This window comes from Notamacropus eugenii, chromosome 5 (genome assembly GCF_028372415.1).
Source record: "Notamacropus eugenii isolate mMacEug1 chromosome 5, mMacEug1.pri_v2, whole genome shotgun sequence".
Lineage (NCBI taxonomy): Eukaryota > Metazoa > Chordata > Mammalia > Diprotodontia > Macropodidae > Notamacropus > Notamacropus eugenii.
In genome coordinates this window covers 64337856-64362117 of record NC_092876.1, presented here as the reverse complement: position 1 = coordinate 64362117, position 24262 = coordinate 64337856, and the positions used below count along the sequence as shown (strand labels likewise).

Genomic DNA, 24262 nt, shown 5'->3' with positions numbered 1-24262 from the left:
GGCAAGTCACTTCACCCTGTTTGCCTCAGTTTCCTCATCTGTAAAATGAACTGGAGAAGGAAATGGCCAAATATTCCAGTATCTCTTCCAAAGAAAACTCCAAATAGGTTCACAAAGAGTCAGACATGACTGAAATGACTGAACAAGTGCCAGACTCTACGCTAAGCACTGGAGAACATAAAGAAAAGCAAAATAAATTAACAAAACCCAGCCCCTGTTCTCAAGGAGCTCACAATCTATTGGGAGAGACCACAAGTTATGGAATCACCAAATCGTGGAGTTGGAAGGGAAGACTGAGATTATCTTGTACCTGAACAGGAATCCTTGACAAATGGCCATCCAGGGAGGAGGGCCTCACGATCAGTCACTTTCAGATTGCTGTAATCGTGAGAAAGCTTTTCCTTACGTCATGCCTCAATCTGAATAGGTTAGACACTCTCCCTAACAGAGCAGACACAATGTAAGACACCCACACAGATGACTATCATGCACAATATGGCCACATAAATGGATTGTTGTTGTTCAGTTGTGTCAATCAGGTCTGACTCTTCACGACCCCATTCAGGGTTTTCTTGACAGTGGTCTGCCATTTCCTCCTCCAGCTCATTTTACAGATGAGGAAACTGAGGCAAACAGGGTGAAGTAACTTGCCCAGGGTCACCAAGTGTCTGAGGCTGGTTTTGAACTCAGGAAGAGGAGTCTTCTTGACTATAGCCGCTCTATGCACTATGATGCCACCTAGCCAGATTAAAGAGGTATCAACCATAACAGTAATGTGGAAAATCATTGCAATAATTTTAGGAAAATTTCCCAAATGTCAAACCTAAATATGCTTCTGGGCAGCTAGGTGGAGCAACATCAGAAAAACCTGAGTTCAGATCAGACACATAGTATGTGCTGTGCATAAGCAACAGCTTACACCCACTGCTCCCTGGGGTCAAACAGCCCAGATCTAATCCCTGGGCCCCTCACATACTTGAAGATAACTCTCACTCTTGTGATAGCCTCCTGACTGGTCTCTTTCCATCCAGTTCCTCCACTTCCCCACAACTCCCACATCAATATTCCTAAAGCACAGATCTGACCACATGATAAGTCTCTCATGCTGTTCTTGTGGACAGATTAGAGAAATGTACGCTATTCAATAGTGTGTGTGTGTGTTAGCCCTTCGTTGCCAAAGAAGACCATGCCATCAGAGAAATGATGACATGACTCGCACCTGACTTTGTTTTGAGTGAGGGAGGGCTGTGCAGGTCACCAGCCTCACTTCTCCTCCAGAGCCATCTGAATCCAGTGACCAGATATTCATCAGGATGACTGGAGATGACCCAGAATGAGACAATTGGGGTTAAGTGACTTGCCCAAGGTCACACAGTTAGTGTCAAGTGTCTAAGGTGAGATTTGAACTCAGGTCCTCCTGACTCCTGCACTGGTACTCTATCCACTGTACCACCTAGCTGCCCCTCAAATTCTGCTAGGTGGCACCATAGTGCATAGGGCACTGGGCTTGACCACAGGAAGACTCATTGCTCTGAGTTCAAAACTGACTTCAGGTACTTACTATCTGTGTGACCCTGGGCAAGTCATTTCACCCTGCTTGCCTCAGTTTCCTCATCTGTAAAATGAGCTGGAGAAGAAAATAGCAAACAACTGAGCAATTTACCCCTAGGGCTACTCCCCTAACTGGCTCTTTTGCTAGAGGTTTGAGGTCTCCAGAAGGACTATGACTCCTTTCTTGGGGTTTTAAAAATAAGCCTGAAGGGCTGTACTTTTAGTACAGATAGCTCCTGAGCCCCCACTAATGCATTTACAATTAACCATCAGTCTGTGGCCTCAATTAGGTTTTAGAAAAGGCATTTACTAAGGGGTAAAGTAAGAAAAATTGGTCCAAAACATTCTCCTAAAACCTAGGTCACAATTTCCCACCCATACACACGGTGTCCATGGGACAAATGAGGTCAGACTTAAAGCACAATGGTTATGAGGCATGTGTACAGAGAACACATGTTGCAAAGGAGTATCTCCCAACCCCTGGCCCTGAAAGTCCTTTTCCCCTTCATGGAGCCCTCATAAAATTCTCTTCTGGTTGGGCTTCTTAGTTGGATCCCCCAGATTCATGCCTTTCTTGTATTCATAAAAGACATTTCTCTCTGCCATGAGAGGTTACCTTCTCTCAAGTTGCCAGCATCCTTAGGGGATTTCCATATCCATCAACCCCTGGGGTTTCTCTCATTCCCAATGCAAGTGCTTCTACCACTATTGTCCCCACCACTCTGGTAAATACGGCCACAGGCTTCCAGGTCTTTCAGAACCCATAATGTTGCCACCTGAATAATTTTATCGGAGGATTCTTATTCACCTAAGATCAGGAAAGAACAGATAAAAAGAGAGAGAGGCATGTATGTGCTCATGGACACATGGGAGCAGATGTACCACAACCCAGCTCTGGGCAGGAGGAAGTAGAAAACAGTCCTCCTTCACTTGCAGCCACAAAGTAAACAGTGATAAAGGGTTGAGTTGCTTCTGTTGTCTTTCCACCAGGGTCTATCTCAACAGCCCCTGAGTTATGAATTCTTCCATATACGCAGTCAAATGGGGCAGCTTTTCCTTTTCATACAGTATAAGCATTCCAAGTCACTTGTAGCCAACAGTAAGCTCCGAAAACTCCATGAAGTAGAACAAAACTAGGCAGGGAATGTCTGCAAACTTTCTGTATATCCCACAAGATAGGGCAAACCTGAGCATGCCCTGTGCATGTTACACTAAAATCTAGTTTAAAGCATAACCCCCACCCACCCTTATCTACCAGTGTAGTAACCCTGTTGAAAAAAGAAAAGGAAATAAGGTTAACCTGTCATGACCCATCTTGGATGAAGCCATGTTGGCTCCTGGTGATCACTTCTTTTTTTTTACTAAATGTTAGTTGTATTTTGGAGACTCTACTCTCTTTCCTTTCATGAGAATTGGAACAATGTTGTCACATGACCTTTCTACCACCTTTGTTTCCTCATCTGTAAAATGGTAGCTATAATCAGTTAACTGAAATGATGCAAATCAAAATGCTTTATAACCATAAAGTGTTATATCATGTGTTGTGAAAACCATCTTCATTAAAAGACCAGGTAGCCCTGTACTCTTCAAGAGCCTAGAGTTTAATGTGACCTTGGACAAGTCCTTGACCTTCTCTGATCCTAAATTTCCTTATCTGTAAAATGAGTGAATTGAAGTAGCTGAACACCAAGATCCCTTAAAGAGTACAGTACTTGGAGTCTGGATTCTAATCCAGACTCATTTTTCTGTATGACCTGGAGAAAGTCATTAACTTCTCTAGGTCTCAGGTTCCTGTAAAATTATAGGGTTGAACCAGATGACCTATAAGGTCTCTTCTAGCTCTAAATCTATGATCCCATGATCTCTAAAGTCCTTTCCAGCCCTGTCCTAACTCCCCTCCCAGCTCTAACATTCTTTGTTCTCAAGCCATTTCCAGATCACTAGAGTTAAAATTTATGTTCTAAGATTTCTTCTAGCTCTGATACTCTGTCCTAAGTCCCTTTTTAACTCTGATAATCTATTCTAAATTGTCTTCTAACCCTGACATTATCTGTTTTAAGGCTCTTTTCAGCTCTGTCTGGGTCTCAGTAATTAATTTCTGCCTTTGCAGAGATTGTCCAGGAGATGGTAGCATCTCACAAAATCTAGACATTGCTTCCGTTGTTTAGCCTAATAGACCCCATGCCAGACTCAGTGATGCTGCTGGGTTTAGGGGACCCCTGACAACTAGAGCATAGAATGATAAGGGTTTGAGGTTATCATACACAATGAGATATATGTGATACATTTGAATACAAGCCCCTATGAGTCAAGAGACCTAGGTTCTAGTACCAGATCTGCCACTGGACCGTGAGACACTAGGGAAGTCATTTGCCCTCCATAAACCTGAATTCATTATCTGCCTAATAGTATAGTTCATAAAATCAAAATCAAAGATCAGGGAAGAGGCTTAAGGGCAGGACTTGTATCCTCAGCAATTAGCATGATGCCTGGCACATGCCGGGTGCTTATTTAAAGCTTGTTGATTTATTGATTAATCAATTGACTGGTGAGAGGCAGCTGGACTTGGAGTCAGATAGACCCAGATTCAGATATTGCCTTGGACACTTACCAAACTCTTTGCATCTGGACAAATCACTTTACCTAAGCTTTGGTTTCCTCGTCTGTAAAATGGGGATATTAATACTTTATACAGGGCTATTTGTGATACAAATGTATGAAGAGCCCTCTGCAAACTTTGAAGCAGTATGTAAATGTATGTTATTATGTTGGTGATGAATTGGTGCCATTGAGGGGATTATATTGTAGAATACCTATTAATACCCAACCTGAAGTCACTTCTGTTCCTTTATGCTATCTCTTCTTCCAATAAACAGATACAGAAATAAGGATGGCAGCTATATATGTCCTGGGCAAGTGTCTTCCCCTCTCTGGGGCACAGTTTCCTTGTCTGTAAAATTAGGGACTTAGCAACATGCTCCTTCCAGCTTTAAATCTCATCCTCTTCACATCCACCACTCAATCAAAATCCTGGGAGCTGGTATCTACGGACCCCAGGTCATACTCCTTCCTTCCTCAATGAATTTGGCACCTAGCTCACAATTTTTCCCTCCTCTCTAACTCCTGCTCTCATAACTTGGGGACTTCTTGATTCTCGAATACCTTAACAAGTCAGTTCCTCAACCTATTCACCTCCCATGAGCTTCTCCTCCACTCCACCTCAGCCACATACAAAGATGGTCATAGCTTTGATCCTGCCATCACCCATAAATGTACCACCTCTAGGTTCAAGAATTTTGAAATCTCCTTATTTAACTTGGTTATTCACTTTTCTCTCTGCTTTCCCTTACAAAACCCTACTCTTCATCCATACCGTGACCTCCAGTCCCTTAGCCCCTCGATTCTCTCCCAGGCCATCCCCCCTGCACTAACTGCTCTCTCCTTTTCCCCATTGTGACCCCTTGAAGAAGCAATTCACCTTTACACTGTCCTCTTCTCTTGAATCAAGAGCCCCCTTAACATACTGCCGATTACATCCAGCCAAGCCTCTGCTTTGGATCAAGCCCATGATTTGCCATCTTCACTTCTGTATACATGTTGCTGAAAAATATAGCAGATGCAACCTATATCAATTTGCTTACTGTCTTAGGGAAGAGGGTGGAGAGGATTTGGAGCTCAAAATTTTATAAAAAATGAAATTGTCTTTACATTGGAAAAAGTAAAATACTATTAAAATATATGGAGAAAATTACCTGATGGAGAAACCATTCTGTCTGGGTCCACCACAAATGTATGGTACACATCCTCAGCTCGACCCTCCCTGCTGCTAGACAGTCTTTCCTTATCATCTCATTATCCCACTCTCCACAGCAGCTCCAAATTAGAGTTTTCACAGGAATTCATCTTTCCTCAAACCACTCGTGGTTCACTCTGTATCTACTCTGTCAGCTGAGAACTTTGCCTCATAATTTACAGGAAAAAAAAGAATACATTCACCATAATCCCCCTTTTCTCGCCCTTCCTCATCTCCTATCACTTGGATGCCTTCTGCCACTATCTCCTCCTTCACCCCTATTTTACATGATGAAGTGGTCTTAATTCCTTCTCAGGGCTAATCCTAGTTGATCGAGTGATACCCATTCCATGCCATCTCCTCTAACAGACCTCCCTCTATAATCCCCATTCTTTCATTTTGTTTCAATTTCTCTCTTTCTCTGACTCTCTCTCTTTCTCTGTCTCTGTGTCTCTCTCTGTCTCTGTCTCTCTCTCTCCCTCTCTCTCCTGGTTCATTCCCTACAAACTACAAACATACTCACTCAGTAAACTCCAGTGGCTTCCTATTGCTTCCAGGATCAAATACAAAGTATTCAAAGCCCTTCCTAACCTACCCTTCTCTCCACTTTCCAGTCTTTTTACTCCCTGACACATAATCTTTGATCCAGTGACACTGACTGTTCCACGAACCAGACCCTTCATCTCTGGGCTCCAGGTATCTTATCTGACTGTCCCCCATGCCTTAGAACAATCTTCCTCCTCTGCTTTGCCTCCTGACCTCCTTGGCTTCCTTTAAGTCCCAACTAAAAAAGTCAGTTTACTGGAAACTTCCCCCAACCCTTCTTAATTCTAGTGCCTTCCCTCTATTAATTATTTCCTATTTATCTTGTCTCTAGCTTGCTTTGTACATATGTGTCCCCCATTAAATCATAAACTCCTTGAGAGTTACAAAGTTGATATTGCCTAAAGAGCATTGAGGTAGGAATCAGATTCCAGGCTCGACTCTGCCATGAATTAATTGATTGGTGAATGAATGGATGGAAAGCATTTTTGAGTACCTACCCTACATGCCAAGAACTGTGATAAGAGTTGTGCCAAAAGACACCTGGATAACACAGTAGTCAATAGAGCACTGGACCAAAAGTCAGGAAAAGATGATTTCAAATCTGGCCTCACTTATCATCCTGGGCAAGTCACTTAACCTCTGCCTGCCTTGGTTTCCTCATCTGTAAAATGGAAAGCATACTACTTCACCATTTTGTTGTGGGGAATCAAACAAAATCATACGTGTAACGCACTTTACAAACCTTAAAGGGCTATACAAATGCTACTATCATCCGTATTATATCACTGCCACCCAGTGAATATATGTTTTGTGTATTAGGAAACAGTTGTGTTTCTGGTCTCAGACCAGTTGAACTTCCTCACTAGACTGTGAGGTCCTGGAGGGCAGGCACTGTTTGGTTTTTGCCTTTCTCTGTATCCACTGTGCTTAACACCCTCCCCACCACTTAGTGTTTAATACAATGTTTTTAAATTAATTGCATAGTTAAATTAATCACATCAATTAGATACACAGTATTTAATAAAGTTGACTGACTGGGGTTGAAAATACAAAAGTAAGACAAGCCCTGCCTTCAAGGAGTTTACATTCGAATAGGAGAGACAACAGCCCATAGGAAAGTCAAGTCTGAGAAGAGGTGGTTCAAGAAGACACCAAGAAGGGGAGCTTGACCATAAGTGAGTAGCCATGACAGATCCAGAATGATCTTGAAGGGAAGGCAATGCAGTCCAGGAGCAGGGCTGACAACCAGAAGCTGAGCTGAAAAGAGAGATGAGCTCCCAAGACATAGTGTGTCATGTGAGGAGACTCAATAATGGGGCAGCCTGGGCCCCCCTGCCAGAGAGCCAGAGGTAAAAGTGTTAAGTCATCCAGGGTGTAATCTAACGTGCTCCCTGCCATGCACCAACCACTAACCTAGGTGAGAAAGTGAGTTTGAAAAGCCTCAAAGCCTTATGTGTGGGAAAGTACCATCTCATATAAGTGTTGTATTTCCCCAAAGCCCAGAACAGGGTTCTACTTAACTTAATAAATGCAAATCAATGAACGGATAGACGGACAGATGGACGGATACATGGATGCTTGGATGGATGGATGGATGGATGCATGCATGGATGAATGGATGCATGCATGGCAGGCATGGAGATTATATTCTTCTCTTTCATTGCAGCAAAGAAGAGAAAATATATCCCTCCCAGAATAAATAACTGAAGAATATGGCCAGCAGATGGAAGTAAAGGAGAGGAGTGATAATCAGAGGCTCGGAGGAGCTCAGAGGGGAAGTGGTGACAGGGACGGAAGGAAAACCAAATTTTTTACCTCTCCTTTTTCTCTGAATAAAGTAACAGAATTCAGGCCTGGGAGCAGAGGGCTTTACCCAGAGCTTAGCCAGAGGACTCAAGGCAGACATAGAAGAAAGGATAAAGTCTCCCCAGGAAGGGTGATTAAGGGACCACCGAGAACTGTGAGTCCTTTGTATTCTTTTGGTTGTTGTTATTCAAGAGAAGGTGGATGGGGTCTTTCTTTTCTTATCCTAAATCCCTCCCTGCTCTGGGAAGAGTCCAGAACAGGATGGCTGGATATAAGCCTTTTCCCTGGGCCTCTAGGGGGATCCAAGGTCCAACTCTGGAGATAAAGTGGTAGCTGCCCACCAAGGAAAGCAAAACTCATTGCATTCATTTAACTCCCTCATCTTAATTGGGGTTAAAAGGTATTCGATCCTCCCTTGGTTTTAGCTGTTATATTTTGCACTACTTGGGGTGCACTTGTACCCAATAAAGCTTGGGATGCTAAAGGGCAGAAGTGAGAGAGAAGGTCATTTTAGGCACCACTGAAAGGCATGGAGCCAGGAGAGGCAGGAGATGAAATGTTGCATGATTCATTGGCACTGTGGCACAGGGGGAGCAAAATGATTCTGGAGTAAAGGACCAGGGTTCAAATCCTTCCTCTGATGCTTAAACACAGCCATGTAACTACCCTCTGGCTTCAGTCTCCTCTTCTGTAAAATGCGAGCCATACGACCTGCCTCCCAGGGCTGGTATGTAAACCTTGAAGTGCTGTGATCCTGTGAGCTATAGTTACTATAACAGACCATGGGGACTGACTGGTTTTGCCCAAAGTCAGTCAAACGACTGGACGGCTGATGATATCCCGATCCCTCTTTCCTAGGTTGAATTGACTGAGCTGAGGCAAGGCTGCCACATTCTCATTTGGTTGAGTGATGAATGTAAAGTGGTGTTGTTAAGGGGACATCACCATTGTCATCATTGATGGCTCTGTTTGTCCATCCTTTGTGGGGTCCTTCCTAACCCAGCCCCCTCCTACGATTCCAGTCTTCTTACACTTTCTCCCTGCTATGGACTCTTCCATCCAGCAACTCTGGCCTCCTGGCTGTTCCATGAACAAAGCATTCCAGGCATTCTCTCTGGCTGTCCTCCGTGCCTGGAACATTCTCCCTCCTCCTCTTCACCTCCTGAACATCCTGGCTTCCTTAAGCCCCAACTCAAATCCCATCTTCTACTGGAAGCCTCCCCTAGCCCCTCTTAATTCTAGTGCTTTCCTCCTATTAATTATTCTTCTATTATTATATTCTATTATATATTAGTTACAATAATATTTATATTATATATATATCATTAAAATAATATTCTATCATATATTAATTATTCCTATATCCTGTATATAGCTTGCTTTGAATAAATTTATTTACGTGTTGTCTCCCCTCATCAGATCAAGATCCTAGAGGGCAGGCACTATCTTTTGCCTCTTTTTGTATCCTCAGGGCTTGCTACAGGGCCTGGCACATAGTAGGTGCTTCATACATGTTGATTGTTTGACAGGATGTAGGAGAACATCCAGCAGAAAGGCAGGGTGATGAAAGGTGGGAGATAGTGTCATCTATGAGGACAGAGAGACCAATCTGGCTGGATTACAGAGTAATGTCCAATGGTTTTTTTTTTCCAAGTGGCCCCATTAAAGACTTTCTTTGTAAAGATATTGGAGCAGTTTGCCATTTCCTTCTCCAACTCATTTTACAGATGGGGAAATGGAGGTAAATAAGGTCAAGCGACTTACCCAGGGTCACACAGCTAGTGAGTGTCAGAGGCCACATTTGAACTCAGGAAGGTGAGTCTTCTGGAGTCCAGGCTGGGCACTCCATCCACTTTGGTGCCACCTAGCTGCTAATAGTAATGTCCAGTGAGGTTGGAAAGATAGATTGGAACCAGGTTGCGAACGGTGTCTGAGGGATCATTTCATCCAGATGGCCTATACCTATACTCCTGATGATGCAGTTCAACCCAACGGGAATTCCCCAAGCTTATTCAGCACCTACTATTATGCCAGGCACTGAACATACAGATAGAAACAAATACAACCTGCCCTTAGGGAGTTTCCTTTCTACTGGAGAAAGGAGGTTGAGGGGAGAAAAAAAGTAATGCAAAATATACATTGAGCAAATGAGAGCAAGTCTGCTGATAGCTATGGGGCTGTCCTCAAGATCAGGAAGATGAGGGTTCCATTCCTGCCTTTGACACAGACTGGCTAGGCGGCCTTTGGTCTTGGACAGTTCATTTAGCCTCTTGGGGATCCAAACAGTACTTAAAGATTGCATATTTCAGGACAGTTCTGATCTGCGTCTGTGGAAGGATTTTGTCATTGGGCGTGCCCTACAGCAGTAATATCACTGGTCTGGAAACTATCATTTTACAGCTGTATTCCTTCAGTTTCCAACTTAGATTCTTGTTAAACTGTAAGTGGTCCCCTGGGAGTAGAGGTCTCATTTTCACTTCTGAGTCATTCGTACTGTAAAATGAATGAGTTTCATATCCCTTCCTGAGATCAGAATTTGAAAGGGGGAAGCTTTTGAGGCCTCTGTGGACCTTAGAGGGTGGTAGATAATAAGCATAAATAAAAATGATTGAGGGGAATGAGGTCCAGGGGCAAGGGCAAAATGAGAAGCTGCGGGCACCAAAGACCTCACCCACTTTCACAATTTCGCCCAGGCCTAGTCCAAGTCTAGAACATGCCCATTATACATATGGAGACCTCTAAAGAACTCTTCTGATATCTCATCCAGGCACAGGGGTGAACCTGGGCTGTTGAAGGCTTTGCCAGGGGAACATGGCACCCTAGAAGATCCTACCAAATGGGAAGGGCTCAAGGAACGGGGGATCCATTGAAGACTACAAGTGTGCTGCCCTGACCTTGATTCAGAGGGGCTTCCCCCACCAAGTTGTTCATAGAGTCTCAGATTTTCAGGCCATAGAAAATCTGAAAGACCTAAATTCTAAGGGGATTTGAGATCTTCATAAGGTGGCGGGGAGGGGGGGGAGGTGAACACCTAGGCAAAATCACGGATGATTAAAGCATTGACATCGAAGTAGAGATGGAGAAATCTTTCTTCGCTCATCCATCTACCCATTCAGCAAATACTTCCTGCCCACCTCCTATGTGCAAGTTCCTTGTACACACCAAGTGTGTCATGATCTCAGGTGCCTCATACTTTAGGAGGGGAAATAAGACCTAGAACGAAGGAAGAATGACCAAAGGAATGAACAAAAGTATTCAGCACTTACTCTGAGCAAAATACCAGGGTTCAAATGGAAAAATGAGACAGCCCCTGCTCTCAAGGAGCTTATGTTGTAAAAGGGGAAACAGCCCCTAGGGAAAGTTTCAGCTGCAGGTCAGACAGAAAGACCCCATAGTTCTTAAAGACACAGATAACAGAGAAGAAAGAGATGAGCAAAGTTCATACATTTCAGTGGGGGGAGAGGTGAAGAGGTTCAAAGTTAAGTGACTTGCCCAGAGTCACACAGATAGTAAGTGTCTGAGGCCAGATTTGAACTCAAGTCTTACTGACTCCAGGCCCAGCACACTATCCATTGTGCCACCTATGACAACTACATGAAGATGGATGTGCCAGGATAGAGAATCAGAATATTGAGGTTAAGGATTCACCTCCAAATATTTGAGCTTCCTTACTCTGATGTTTATAAAGCATTTTCCTCTCAATAACCCTGTGAGATAGTAATTGAAAGTATTCTACTTTTATTTAACAATTTGAGGAAACTGAGACCTTGAGGTCTTAAGAGGTAATTTGCCCAAGACTTAAAAGAGAAGCATCGTGTGATACAATGAAAAGGGAAATTACTCTGGACCTGGATTCAAATTCTGCCTCTGATGCTTACTACCCTCTTCTCATCTTTAGGGTTTTCAAGTTGCTCCTTTTGGGGTTACACAGAGGAGGACTCTGAAGGAAAAGGATGCGGGGCAAGTCAGCTTGATGTGAGAGTGGGGAATGGTTGCGAGTACAGGCCATTATTAGGAAGGGAGAGTTGGATGGAAGATCAGAGAATGATGGAGAACATAGACCTTATTTAACAACCTAAAGAAACCAAGACCTCAAGAGGTAAACTAATTTCCCCAAGATTTAAAGGAGAAACATCATATGATATATTGGAAAGGGAACTTACTCTGGACCTGAATTCAAATTCTGCTTCCAGGGAGGAAGGACCTGTTGGGAAAAGGAATGTGTACCTTATAGTTGGAAATGTTTGCCCTGAGTAGGTGAAACCTGGTTAGCACTACTCTATGTTTCAAGCTTGGTTAGATAAGGGATTTCAGACTTCTTGAACAGAGAGCTAATACATTTGTAGGTGATCAAGGGTGTGACCATCTTTGGGTGTGGTTGAGGCCAGATGAAAGAGGTTGAGAAATAAGCAAGTAAGGTGTTTGTGGGAGAGAGAATCTGTATGCTGAAGTCCCCTACTATGAGGATAGCACATAGAAAATTATTTGAGAGGAAGTCAGTAGAAGATGAGGGGAACAGGAAAACCTTCATGCCAAAGGTGGCACTTGAGGTCAGCTTTGACGGCCAGGAGACATTCTTAGAGTCCTTTCCCTGTCTCTCCCAACCTGAAAAGAACCCTCACCTTAGTCTTCTGTTCCCTGCTACCTAATTATCCTAGATTCCTTCTGCCCTTTGTAGCTGAATTCCTGGATAAGACATCTACAAGATATGTCTCCACTTTCTGTCCTCTCACTGTCTTCTTAACCCCTTACAATCTGATTTCCAATCTCATCATTCCACCAAAACGATTCTCCAAAATTATTAATGATCTCTCAGTTGCCTAATCCATTGGCCTTTTTTCAATGCTCATTCTCCTTGACCTTTCTGCAGCCTTTGACATAGTTAATCATTCTCTCCTCCTTGATACTCTCTTCTCTCTAGGTTTTCAGTTCACCCCTCTTTCCTAGCTCTCCTCCTACCTCCCTGACCACTCCTCAGTCTACTCCAGATCACTCCCATTAAACACAGGTATTCCCCAGGATTCTGTTTGTAGGCCCTCTTCTTTGGTGATCTTATCAGCTCCTGTAATTACCATCTCTGCTGACCTCTAATCTCATATCTCTAACTGCATTTCAGACATCTCAAACTGAATGTGAAATAAACATCTTAAACTCATTCTGTCCAAAACTGAAGTCATTGCATTTCTCCCTAAGGCTGTCTCCCTCGCCCCTCCCCCTCTTACCTTCCCTATTACTGTAGAGGGCAACACCATCCTCCTAGTCCCTCAGACTCACACCTTGAGTTCTTCTAGACTCCTTGCTATCTCTTAACCCCCATATCCAAGCTGTCGCCAAAGCCTGTCTACTTCTCCTCTGTACAATCTCTTGAATACACCCCCTTCTCTCCTTTGACATTGTCATTTGTCTGGTGCAGGCCCTCACCCCACATCTGGACTACTGCAATGGCTTGTTTGCTGCCTCAAGTCTCCCCCTATTTCAGCTTCCTCCATTCAGACACTAAAGTGATTCTCCTAGATTACAGGTCTGACTCTCTCTCTCTCTCTCTCTCTCTCTCTCCCTCCCCCCCTTCACACACACACACACACACACGCACACTCATTAAACTCCAGTGTCTCCCTATTGCCTCCAGGAACAAATACAAAATGCTCCATCTGCCCTTCATAATTTAATTGATCCTTAAAAGAAAAAGTTGGATCAGAGGGTTTCTAGTCCATGATAACTTTCACATTCTATATTCAAGGGTTCCTCCCAGCTTCACAATTCCATGTTCTAACCTTCTATATTCTGTTTCCTCTAGCCCTAACAGCCTATGTTCTAAGTCCTCTTCCAGCTCAACATTCCAAGGTTCCTTCTTAGCTATAAATCTTATGTTCTAGGGATTTCCCTAGCACCAACATTCTCTCTTCTAAGGTAGCAGTCAGTTTCAAAATTCCATGTTCTAACATCATACTCCCTACGTTTCCCTTAGCTTTAGCACTCTTTGCTTTAAGGTTCATCTTAGCACTGACATTCTATGTTCCAAGTATGCTAAGTTCTAGTGCTAAGAGCTCTGACATCCTGTGTTCTAAGGCCCTCCCAGCTCTGATATTCTGTATTCTAAAGACCCTCCTAGTTCTGACATCTCCCAGGTCTGATATTCTATGTCTTAAGTTCACTTCCAACTCTAACCTACCACTTTCTAACCTTCAAGGTCCTAAGTTTCTTGGTCTCTGAACCAAGTCACCTCTGAGGCCCCTGGTAGCCTATGTTTCATGATTCCTTTCATTTCTAACTATCTCTGAAATTCTTTGTCTTCATGTGGAGTAGACATTGACTGCTCTGGAATAACCCGGCTGCCTGCAGACTTACTGTGCCACCACGGTTTCAGGGATGTCACCTGTGTTTTATACCCAGTAGGTACCAAACCAAACCTTAATGTAGACATATCTCAAATTCTCAGGGACCTGAGAACACTTTCACTTCTAGTCAGAAATCCCCCTGATCACAGCAAAGGGCACAGTTCCTCCACCTATAGCATTTCCTTTCTTAAAATCTCAAGAGAAGCCCCTCTCTATAGGCAAAGACACTCAAAGGAGAATATAGTCCTTGAGACATCAGTACAAAGCAAACTGGGATAAACATTCTACGCGCCTGCAAATCTAATGTGCCTGTTGTGTGAAGATTGGGGCATGGTTCTGCTAGAAGGGAAAGAGATTTTGCTTTTGTGAAGTAGGGGTAAGCCCTCTATTGCTTCATGTATCCTGTGGTTATGCGTGGTCACGTCAACCCTATCATTTTTTTTCTAATTGCCCTGTCCTTCACAGTAACAATGTTGGCGTGGCCCAATCTGCCAAGCTCCCAGATTCTGCAGGAAGGGATCTGCTGGGACCAGTAGAGCTTGACCACTCGATTCTAGAAGTCTTCTTATCACCCATCTTGGCTGTGAAATTCCAGTGTTGGGTAAGTCATTTCCTCTGCTTGATCTTCAGCCTCCCTCCTCCAACAATGAAGAAATGCTGGCTCACAAAGCCAGGGCAATACTATTCACAAAGCCAGGGTGGCAGTACCAGAGAGGTGGGGAGGACCTCCTTGGGTCCTCTCAGATCCCCTGAGACCTTGCTTCCGGAACAAGGTAGGGGAAGAGAAAGAGGGGAGAATGAGGGTCTTTTGGAAAGTGCTGAAAAAAGACTTGTCTTGCCACGCTTGGCCACAAGCCCATGACTCCAGCCCTGAGCACTTCCTCCGTCTCTCCTCTTTTTTAGGCTATGATGATATTTCAAGCAAGGGCCCTTATCTCATTGACATGCCCCTCCGAGAGGTTTTCAGGTTGGCAGCAGCCCCTATCCCTTTCCTGCTAGTGAAGGCTGAGGGGGGAGGTATATGCAGAGCTGTGAGAAACACAGAGTGTGCTAAGATTATCAGAGCTAGAAGGAACCTTTGGGATCACTCATTTCTAGCTCTGCTACTTATCTGTGTTCCCTTAGGCAAGTTACTTTGAGTCTGGGCCTCACTTTCCATGAGATGAGATTGGGCTAGATCACCTCTATGGTCTCTTCTGGCTCTAAGACTGGGAATCCATGAGGCCCTAATGTTTCACTTCCCAAGGCAGTCATCTTCGGGCAGTATTAATTTCTTAGAAAGTCCTTCCTTACTGGGCATCATGCCTATAATCATGGCTGCAGGGGAGACAAGCCTGGTGCATCTTCTACTCAAGGTCATTCAGATACTTATTAGCTATGTGACCCTGGGCAAGTCACTTTAACCCTGTTTGCTTCAATTTAGTCATCTGTAAAATGAGCTGGAAAAGGAAATGGCAAACAACTCTAGCATCTTTGCCTAGAAAACCCCAAATAGGACCATGAAGAGTTGGACTCAGCTGAATAATGACAACATAGAGGAGACAAGCCTGGTGCCTCTCTTGAGCTCCAGAGTTCTGAGCTGCAGTGGTCTATGCCCATCAATTGTCCACTCTAAGTCAGGCATCAGTATGGTGAACCCCTGGTCAGTGGGCCATGAGTTCACCTAAGGAACAGCAAACTGAACTGTATCTTAAATGAGGTAGATCAAAAAACCTGTGATGGTTCAAGAAATGGTTGGGGAACATCTAGAAAGGTAAACAACAATGACAAGAGCCAGCCTGGCTTCATCAGGAATTCCTCACTCTAGAAGACCCTCACTCATTTATTTCTTTGATGAGATCACTAAACTGGCAGATGAGGGGACGCCTGTGGATCCAGTTTTTCTAGACTTGAGCAAAGCTTTAGATAGAGAATCACATACTAATTTTTTTGGAGAAGATGGAAAAATATGGATGAAACAACAAAATAAATGGGAGCAGAAATTGGTTAGATGATTAGACTCAAAGAAGAGCTTTTAATAGCTCGATGCCAACATGGCAGGAGGTCTCCAGTGAAGTACCCCAAGATCTGGGTTTGGCCATGTGCTGTTGATTAATATTTTTATTAATGACTTGGATAAAGGCATAGATGGAAAACTCACCAAGCTTGTCACCAACACAAAATGGGAAGAGATAGCCAATAAAAGGGACGGTAGAGTCCAGATCCAGAAGATCTTTTTAGGTTATAACCTGGGCCTGAATCTATTAAGATAAAATCCAATAGGGGTAAAGTCTTACAAATATAATATGGGAAAGGTATGGATGAATAGAAGTTGTTCTGAAAAATATCTGGGGGTTTCAGTGGGTTACAAGCTCAATGAATCAATAAGGTGTTATGGAAGCCCTCCAAAAAGTGAATGAGATGTTGGAGAGGCCACCTATACTTGTATCCAAGTCATTAGGAAAAATGTTAATGAACAGCACATGGCTAAGCCTCAAGTTTATAATATGTGAGAATCTGTCAAAGGAACTGAGCCCATTTAAGCTTGAGAAGACTCAGGAGGGCCTTGATAACTGTCTTCTAGTATTTGGAGAATGATTAGGGAAGTAGGCATTAGACCTCAGAAGCAGTAGAAATGACAGTGGCCAATGCAAGCTTGATGTAAAGAAAATTACTTAACCGTTAGAGTTGCCCAAAAGCAGAAGGTGCTACCCAGAGACCTGGTGGTTTCCTGCTCCTAGGAGGTCTTCAAATAGAGGTTGGAAAACCACTAGTCAGGTAGGTTGGACTGGGAATCCCTTCCATGGATGAGTTGAACTAGATGATGACTGAAGTCCCTTCCAGCTCTTGTGTTATGACCCTGAATTGTTCAACTGATCCTCGTACAACGTAGTTTTGAGGCCCTTTACAATTCCATTAACTCTTCTGCAAAGACTACCCTTCCAGCCTTCACATTCTGTGTTCTAAGGGTCCTCCCAGCTCTGACATCCTGGGTTCTAAGGGCCCTCCCAGCTCTGACATCCTGGGTTCTAAGGGCCCTCCCAGCTCTGACATTCTGTGTTCTAAGAGTCCTCCCAGCTCTGACATCCTGTGTTCTAAGACCCCTCCTAGCTCTGACATTCTGTGTACTAAGGTCCCTCCCAGTTCTGACATGCTGGGTTCTAAGCTCCCTCCCAGTTCTGACATGCTGTGGCCTAAGGGTACTCCCAACTCTTACATTCTCTGTTCTACTCTCATTCCAGCTTAGACCTATGTTTCAGGTCTCTTCTAGTTCTGTCATTCTATGTTCTAAGCCCCCTCCCAGCTGTTACATTCTCTGTTCTAGGTGTGTTCCAGTTCTGACATTCTTCATTCTAGAGGTCCCTTCTTGCTATCTATGCTCTTGGGACTGGGCCCCTAGAGTCATGGTTTCTCTATCTCATTTCCTGATCCACCTTTGAATGCTGTAGGGCTAGTAACAAAACATGATAGAGGATTGTAAAGGTTTATAGTATCCATCCAAAGGACTGTGCTATAGGAGTAGGGCTTTAGGTCTCTGCTGAAAGCCTAGATGAACAATTACAAGTGTCTGAATCACAATCCACTTTGAGGATCAGTCATTTATACCTGGGTTAAAGGCACTAAGGGCCTGTAGTGATAGAGAAGAACAAGGAAGAACATTGGGGACCTAGGAATCTAGAACTTGGGAAATCATCACCAGATAAAGAAAAGGATGGGGAATAGGGAGACTTGGGACCTAGAAGACAAATTGTCCCCAGGCTGTCTCTGTTTGGGGGGCTGCCCTTTCCAATGGTTTGGCCATGTCTCCCAAGTCCCTGGGGCATGGTAGGGCATCTTATGGTTTCTTTCCTCATGTCTATTCCTTCTACAGAGGTCAGAGACCCAGGCCCATCATGGATGCATGCTGGAACTCTACCAATTCCTCCCAAGAACACTTGGATTTCAATGTCTTGCAAGACTACATGGTACTGGATGTTCCCCAGAAAACAGCCATCGCCGTGCTCTGTTTCCTCCTGGGCATCCTGTGCATCTTGGAGAATGTGATTGTTCTCTTCCTGATTCTGTCCTCCCCGAGGCTCCACAGAAAACCCTCTTACCTGTTCATCAGCAGCCTTGCAAGTGCCGACTTCCTGGCCAGTCTGGTTTTTGTCATCAGCTTTGTAAAATTCCATGTCTTCCACCAGAAAGAATCAAGGAGCACCTTCCTCCTGAAGCTCGGGGGTGTCACCATGACTTTCACAGGCTCGGTGGGCAGCCTGCTGCTGACCTCCATCGACCGCTACCTCTGCTTGTGCCATTCTGCCAAATACAAGACCCTGCTCACCCGTGGAAAGGCCCTGGTCATGCTCGCAGCCATGTGGACCATCTCAATAGTGGTCTCCTACCTGCCACTCATGGGGTGGACCTGTTGCCCCAGACCCTGCTCTGAACTCTTTCCCCTAATTTCCAATGACTACCTGCTGAGCTGGATTGTGCTCATTGTCATTCTACTTGCTGCCATCATCTACATCTACACCTTCGTCCTATGGAAGGCCTACCAGCACACAACCAATTTGGTAGCGTACCAACAGAGGCGGCTAACAGGCCTGTCTCGGATACGGCTGGATGTGAGATTGGCCAAGACACTGGGAGTGGTACTGATGGTGCTGGTCCTCTGCTGGTTGCCTGTGCTGACCCTCATGGTCTACAGTTTGGCTGCCTCAATGAATAAACAGATCAAGAAGGTCTTTGCTTTTTGTTGCATGCTATGCCTGGTCAATTCCATGGTGAACCCTGTTATCTATGCCCTGCGAAGTAGGGAGATCCGTTCCTCTGCCAGGAACTGTCTGACTCGTTGGAAAAATATGCTCAGAGGCGTCGGAACAGAGGGGACAGAGGATACTCAGAAGTCTTCAGTCACGGAGACAGAGGGGGAGACAAAAGTCACCTGAGCCCCTGATCCTGGCTTCCCTGTTGCCTTGGTTCATTAACTCCTATTTAGGTTTCTGGTATCAAAAGTAATAAGTAAGCATTCCTACCTTCTCAAAAAGCACTTATTATTAACACTAAAAAAAACATTTTTTAAATATAAAGATACAAAGGCAATGTGCTATAATTGATATAGAGGCTCATCTCAAAGTCAGGAAGACCCCTGGGTTCACATCTGGCCTCTGACACCTACTGGCTGTGTGACTTTCGGTTAGTCACTTAACAGAGCTCTAAGTAATGCTATTAGGCTCGAAGTTTCAGAGAAGGGCTAACCTGAATTGATAAAGAGAGTTTCCTCACCTGAAGTTCCAGTGAAATCACAGGTCCAGTGACTATCCCCATTCCTAAAATACAGTTATCCATTCCACATTGCAGAGTTGGGGGTACAGTGCCCTCACAATCTGAAAAATCCATATAAAAATTTTTTGACCTTTCCTTTGTACCAGAGAAGAAGTTTGAAATATTATTGTATTAAATGATAAAATATATTGATATTATACAATACTATACATATATTTTATACATTTCTGAGTTTCTAAATTTTTTCTGTGTCACCGGCTGGCCTTTGTGTGTCATCTGTGGCTTCCGCAAAACTTCCAAAAAAATTCTCATTTAATTTCTTATGCTGGCCTGTGATATATCAAAACCATGAATGGGGAAATTCCCAACATGGAAAGGATAATTGTAACAGGGTACTGATAAGCTAGCAGTCCCAAAAAGTGAGTGGGCGGAGATGGGGAAGAAGGGATAGAAGCAGGACAGGGAAACAACCCTATATAGCCTATGAAGTTTGCATCAGCATGAAAACAATCCTTTGGCATGGTTGTGTTTTTTCTGAATTTGTCCCATTTGAGGTTATAATTGCATAAAATACAGTCATTGGTTTCCAGCCCAATAGAAATATGCAGTGTGAATTTGAATAATGCCACTAGACAGGATTCATCACTTACCCTAATTATTTACATTAATCAGAACCTAATTGTATTGAGAAGTTATTGACAAAAAGAGGATTTTACAAGAGATACAGCTTGCTAGAGGCAACAATGTAAGTTGAATGCTAATATTCACACTGGTGGTCGATCTGTTATCTTTCTTGTTCTCGGGCTAGTCAGCTGAAGAATCCTTGCCCAGGGTGGCTCACACCCCAGAAGCACCTTGCTCAGTATCTCTGGAGGTTCAAGGCCAGATATCCCACAGTGGGAAGTTGGAGGGGGAGGGAGGGTCTTCTCCCCACCAGCATAGACCCCCAGAGATCGCTGGCTGATCAGTTCCATCAAGCCACTGGGAGCTGTGTTTTTATAGCTTTCTCAGAGACCATAGCATTAGTTAACTGGTCTTTTCAAACATTGCAATTTACCTTTGTTGACATAGTTCAACCTGCCCTTGCAGAATAACATTATTAGGTCCTTGTGAAAGGCCCTGTCTCATGGAGGTAAATAGGAGGGTAGATTCCCTGGTGGAATTTCCCCACTGGCCAAACAGAATTTCTCCAAGAAAGCAAGAGAGCATATGCTATACATGCTGAATTTGTTGCAAACTCAGTAACCTCATCTACCCTTACCTTACTATACCCATACCTGTGTATTTTATTATTACTGTACTAAGTTGTTTTTTTCAGTCATGTCCCAACTCTTTGTTTCCCTATTTGGGGTTTTCTTGGTGAAGATGCTGGAGTGGTTTGCCTTTTCCTTTTCCAACTTATTTTACAGATGAGGAATCTGAGGCAAACAAAGTTAAGTGGCTTGCCCAGGGTCATACAGCTAGTTAATGTCTGAGGCTGGATTTGAATTCCTGATCTCTACCCACTGTGCCACCCAGCAGAGTATTTTATTATTACAACAGGACTTCAAGAACCTCCAGGATGGGAGGAGTCCTCCAGCACACATCTCCCAACCTTGCCATGCCTCCATAGACAATCTTACCTTTGGGGGGGGGTAAAAGTTGTCTTTTAAATACAAGTCATCTCTTTACCATTAATACTGGATTAATTAATGTGCCAAGTAATTTTCTGTAGATGGAAACAAATGCTTCCTCCTTAAGCCTCGTGGGGATGGGAGGGAGAAGGGGACTGTGTCCTTAGACACAGTCTCATTTTTGTACTCCCAATGGAATTCTCATTGATACACAGATTGCATCAGGAGAGCAAATCATTCTTACGCTGATGGTTACCAGGAAAGGATATTCCTTCCTTCTTAGGTGAAGTTGATTTGGCCTGGCTACTTGCTATTCATCCGTTGTTAGAGGTGGGAAAGGATTCATCTTCAAGCTCGTCTTCCCACTGGGACTGGAGACCTGGGTGGAGTGCCAATTTCTCTGACTTAGCTGTAGAATGTAGACATATGGGGACTGAGAAAGAGGTGTTTTCTACAAACTAGGCCTAGATAACATGGTTTCGAGCTTTGATTCTGGTGTTTTGTAGGAGTGATCATCAATGCCTAGCCAGAGTAGTACAAAATGGACACACAAGGGTGCATCACAAGGTGATTTTTTTTTTTTGGAGAGGTGGAGGGAAGATGAGTTTCCCAACAGAGATTCCCACACTGCAATGGACCACTCCAACCCTGAGACTTCACATAAGCAATTGCTTTAAAAAAAAAAAAAAAGTAGCTTTTCCGCCGGTTCCTCCCACCTCCCCACCCCCACTCCCACCCCAAGAGCCGGGCCCCTCCACCCAAGCGCTAGCGCCGCCGCTGCCTCCCTCCTTCCGCCGCCGCGATCCTCTACCGGGACCTCATCAGCAGTGAGGAGCTGTTCACCGACATTTACGAGATCCGGGAGATCGGGAACCGGCTGTGTTGGAGGTGAAGGGGAAGATGGTCAGTAGGACAGGGGGTACCATTAATGATTCCCTCATTAGTGGAAATGTCTCTGCCGAAGGTCCTGAGGGTAAAGAACAGATGTCACTGTGATCACTGGAGTTGACATAGTAATAAACCATCCTCTGCAAGAAACCAGTTTCACACAAGAATCCTACAAGAAGTACATCAGAGACTACATTAAATCAAAGGCAGACTTGAAGAACACAAGCCAGATAGAGTAAAACCTTCTATGACGGGAGCTGCAGAACAGATCGAATGCATCCTTGACAATTTTTAAAAACTATCAGTTCTTCCTAGGTGAAAACATGAATCCAGAGGGAATGGTGGCTCTCTTGGACTTATGTGAGGATGTTGTGGCTCCATATATACTTTTCTTTACAAATGGTTTAGAAATGGAGACATGTTAACAAATTCAGCTGATTACTTTGAAGCACCTGTCATCATAACTGGTTGCTGCTTTCTGTCATCTACACCACATCAGGACTTGGACTGATGTCATCTTAAGTTTCATTCATTTATTTTTTTACCTTGATTTATTTGGAGTGGAGGCATTGTTTTTAAAAATATGTCATGTGGGTTGTCTAAAATAAAAAGCATTTAAACCCATTTGAGAGAATTCTTCTTGGTCTAATGTTTTTTTAAGCTCAAATTACAGTAACTTGCTACAATTGTACCTCAAGGATCATTGTAAAGATCACTGTCTGGCCTTAGGTTACTTTTCAGTATAAGACTTTCCTACTGTTGATGCCTGGTGAAAAAGGAAAGAGATGCCCACTAATACGTCAGCAACATGATGAAGTGGACCTTTCTACATTTTCATTTCATCTACAAGCTGAAGTACATTTAACTCTGGAAGAGATTACATCCAAACTGAATAAAATGAAGTCATGTAAAACATATATATAATTTAATTTAACATCTATTATTTTTAAATTTTGAGTTCAAATTCTATCTCTCCCTCCAGTCCCTTCTCTGCCCACTGACAAGATAAGCCATATAATATCAATTATAAGTGTGAAATAATGCAAAATACATCTATATATTAGCCATGATTCAAAAAAGAAAAAAGGCAAGAAAAATGTAAAAGATGAGAAAACATACATACTTCAATCTATACTCAGAGTTCATCAGTTCTCTCTCAGATAGTGTTTTGCATCATGAGTCATTAATGGTTGTTGTATTGGTTCGACTAGCTAAGTCTTTCACATTTGATCGATCACAGTTATAGAATTGCCGTTGTGATATACAATGTTCTCCTGGTTTTGCTCATTTCAATTTGTACCAATTCATATATGTCTTCCCAGGTTTTTCTGAAATCATCCTGCTCTTTTTTTATTTTAAACTTAAATACAAAATGAGAAAACAAAAAATATTGCCAGCAGACCATGAGAAGATTCAATATAAAACCCATCTTAAGAAAATCTATATAATAAAAACTACATTGTTTTCAAAGCTGCCCGGCTTTTCTTTTCTTCCTTGTTAGTTTTCTTTTGTTCTCTGTTATGTATTTTTTACTTCATTTTTCCCCTCCCTTCCCTCTAAAGAAGTCTACAACTAAACATGAATACATATTCATAAACACAGATATCTATAAACATACACATATGTATTCGTAGACATATGTAAGACCATACTTTGCTTATTTCTTCCTGTCATCTGTTTCTCTGAAGGCAGTTAGCATCTTCCTTCAAAATACCAAGTCTTACCATGTTTTTCTAAATCAACCAGCTCATCATTTCCTGTACCACAGCAATACTCCAACCCAATCACATCTTATCAAAAAAATAATCAAAATTATTCTTTTTACACTTCAACAATGCTTTCACCTCATAATATAGTTTAAGGTTTGATACTGTTGAATCTAATTCCATTATATCTTTTTCCCCCGATTTCTTTGAAGTTCTTTACCTGTTGTCCTTCTAAATGAACTTTGTTATTTTTCTAACAGTAAAATAAAGTTTTAGTAATCGGAATGACATTGAATAGATTAGTTAGTAAAATTGTCATTTAAAAAATTACATTGGCTTTACCTACCCATGAACTATAAATATTGCTTCAATTATTTAGATCTGAGTTTATTTGTATAAAAAGTATTTAATTTTTATTTTCATATGGTTCCTGTGTCTGTTTAGATAGATATATGCTCAGGTATTTTATACTGTCTAGGTATTTTAAATGGTCTAAAACAACATTGCTGACAAATAGTGTAGTTTCTCTATTTTTCACTTTTGATTAAACCTGTTTTAACTTTAACTTTGTCTGAGATCATGATTACCATCCCTTCTTTTTTTTAAACATACTGAATTTTACTCCCGCCTTTTCTAAGCAACTGCTTTTTGTGGCAATCGGGGTCAAGTGACTTCCCACGATCACACATCTGGTAAGTATCAAGTGTCTGAGGTTATGGATTTGTGTTGGGGTGTAAGCTCAGTTTTCATGTGAATGGTTTCGGGCAGGTACAA

At 43.0% G+C, this 24262-nt stretch overlaps 1 protein-coding gene and 1 pseudogene across 1 annotated transcript; both read left to right on the top strand.

Annotated features, from left to right (window-relative positions):
* Positions 1 to 7578: 7578 nt before the first annotated feature.
* Positions 7579 to 19501, top strand: CNR2 (cannabinoid receptor 2). The gene is made up of 3 exons (XM_072609294.1): positions 7579 to 7850; positions 14500 to 14635; positions 17885 to 19501. The coding sequence occupies exon 3, from the start codon at positions 17907 to 17909 to the stop codon at positions 18942 to 18944; it is 1038 nt and encodes a 345-aa protein (XP_072465395.1). The 5' UTR covers positions 7579 to 7850; positions 14500 to 14635; positions 17885 to 17906; the 3' UTR covers positions 18945 to 19501.
* Positions 19502 to 19591: 90 nt separating this feature from the next.
* On the top strand, positions 19592 to 23991 carry LOC140504408 (translationally-controlled tumor protein homolog pseudogene; annotated as a pseudogene).
* The last annotated feature ends 271 nt before the right edge of the window (positions 23992 to 24262 follow it).

Excerpts from the sequence above, each read along its gene's own strand:
- CNR2 (XM_072609294.1), top strand. The coding sequence starts at position 17,907 with ATGGATGCATGCTGGAACTCTACCAATTCCTCCCAAGAACACTTGGAT.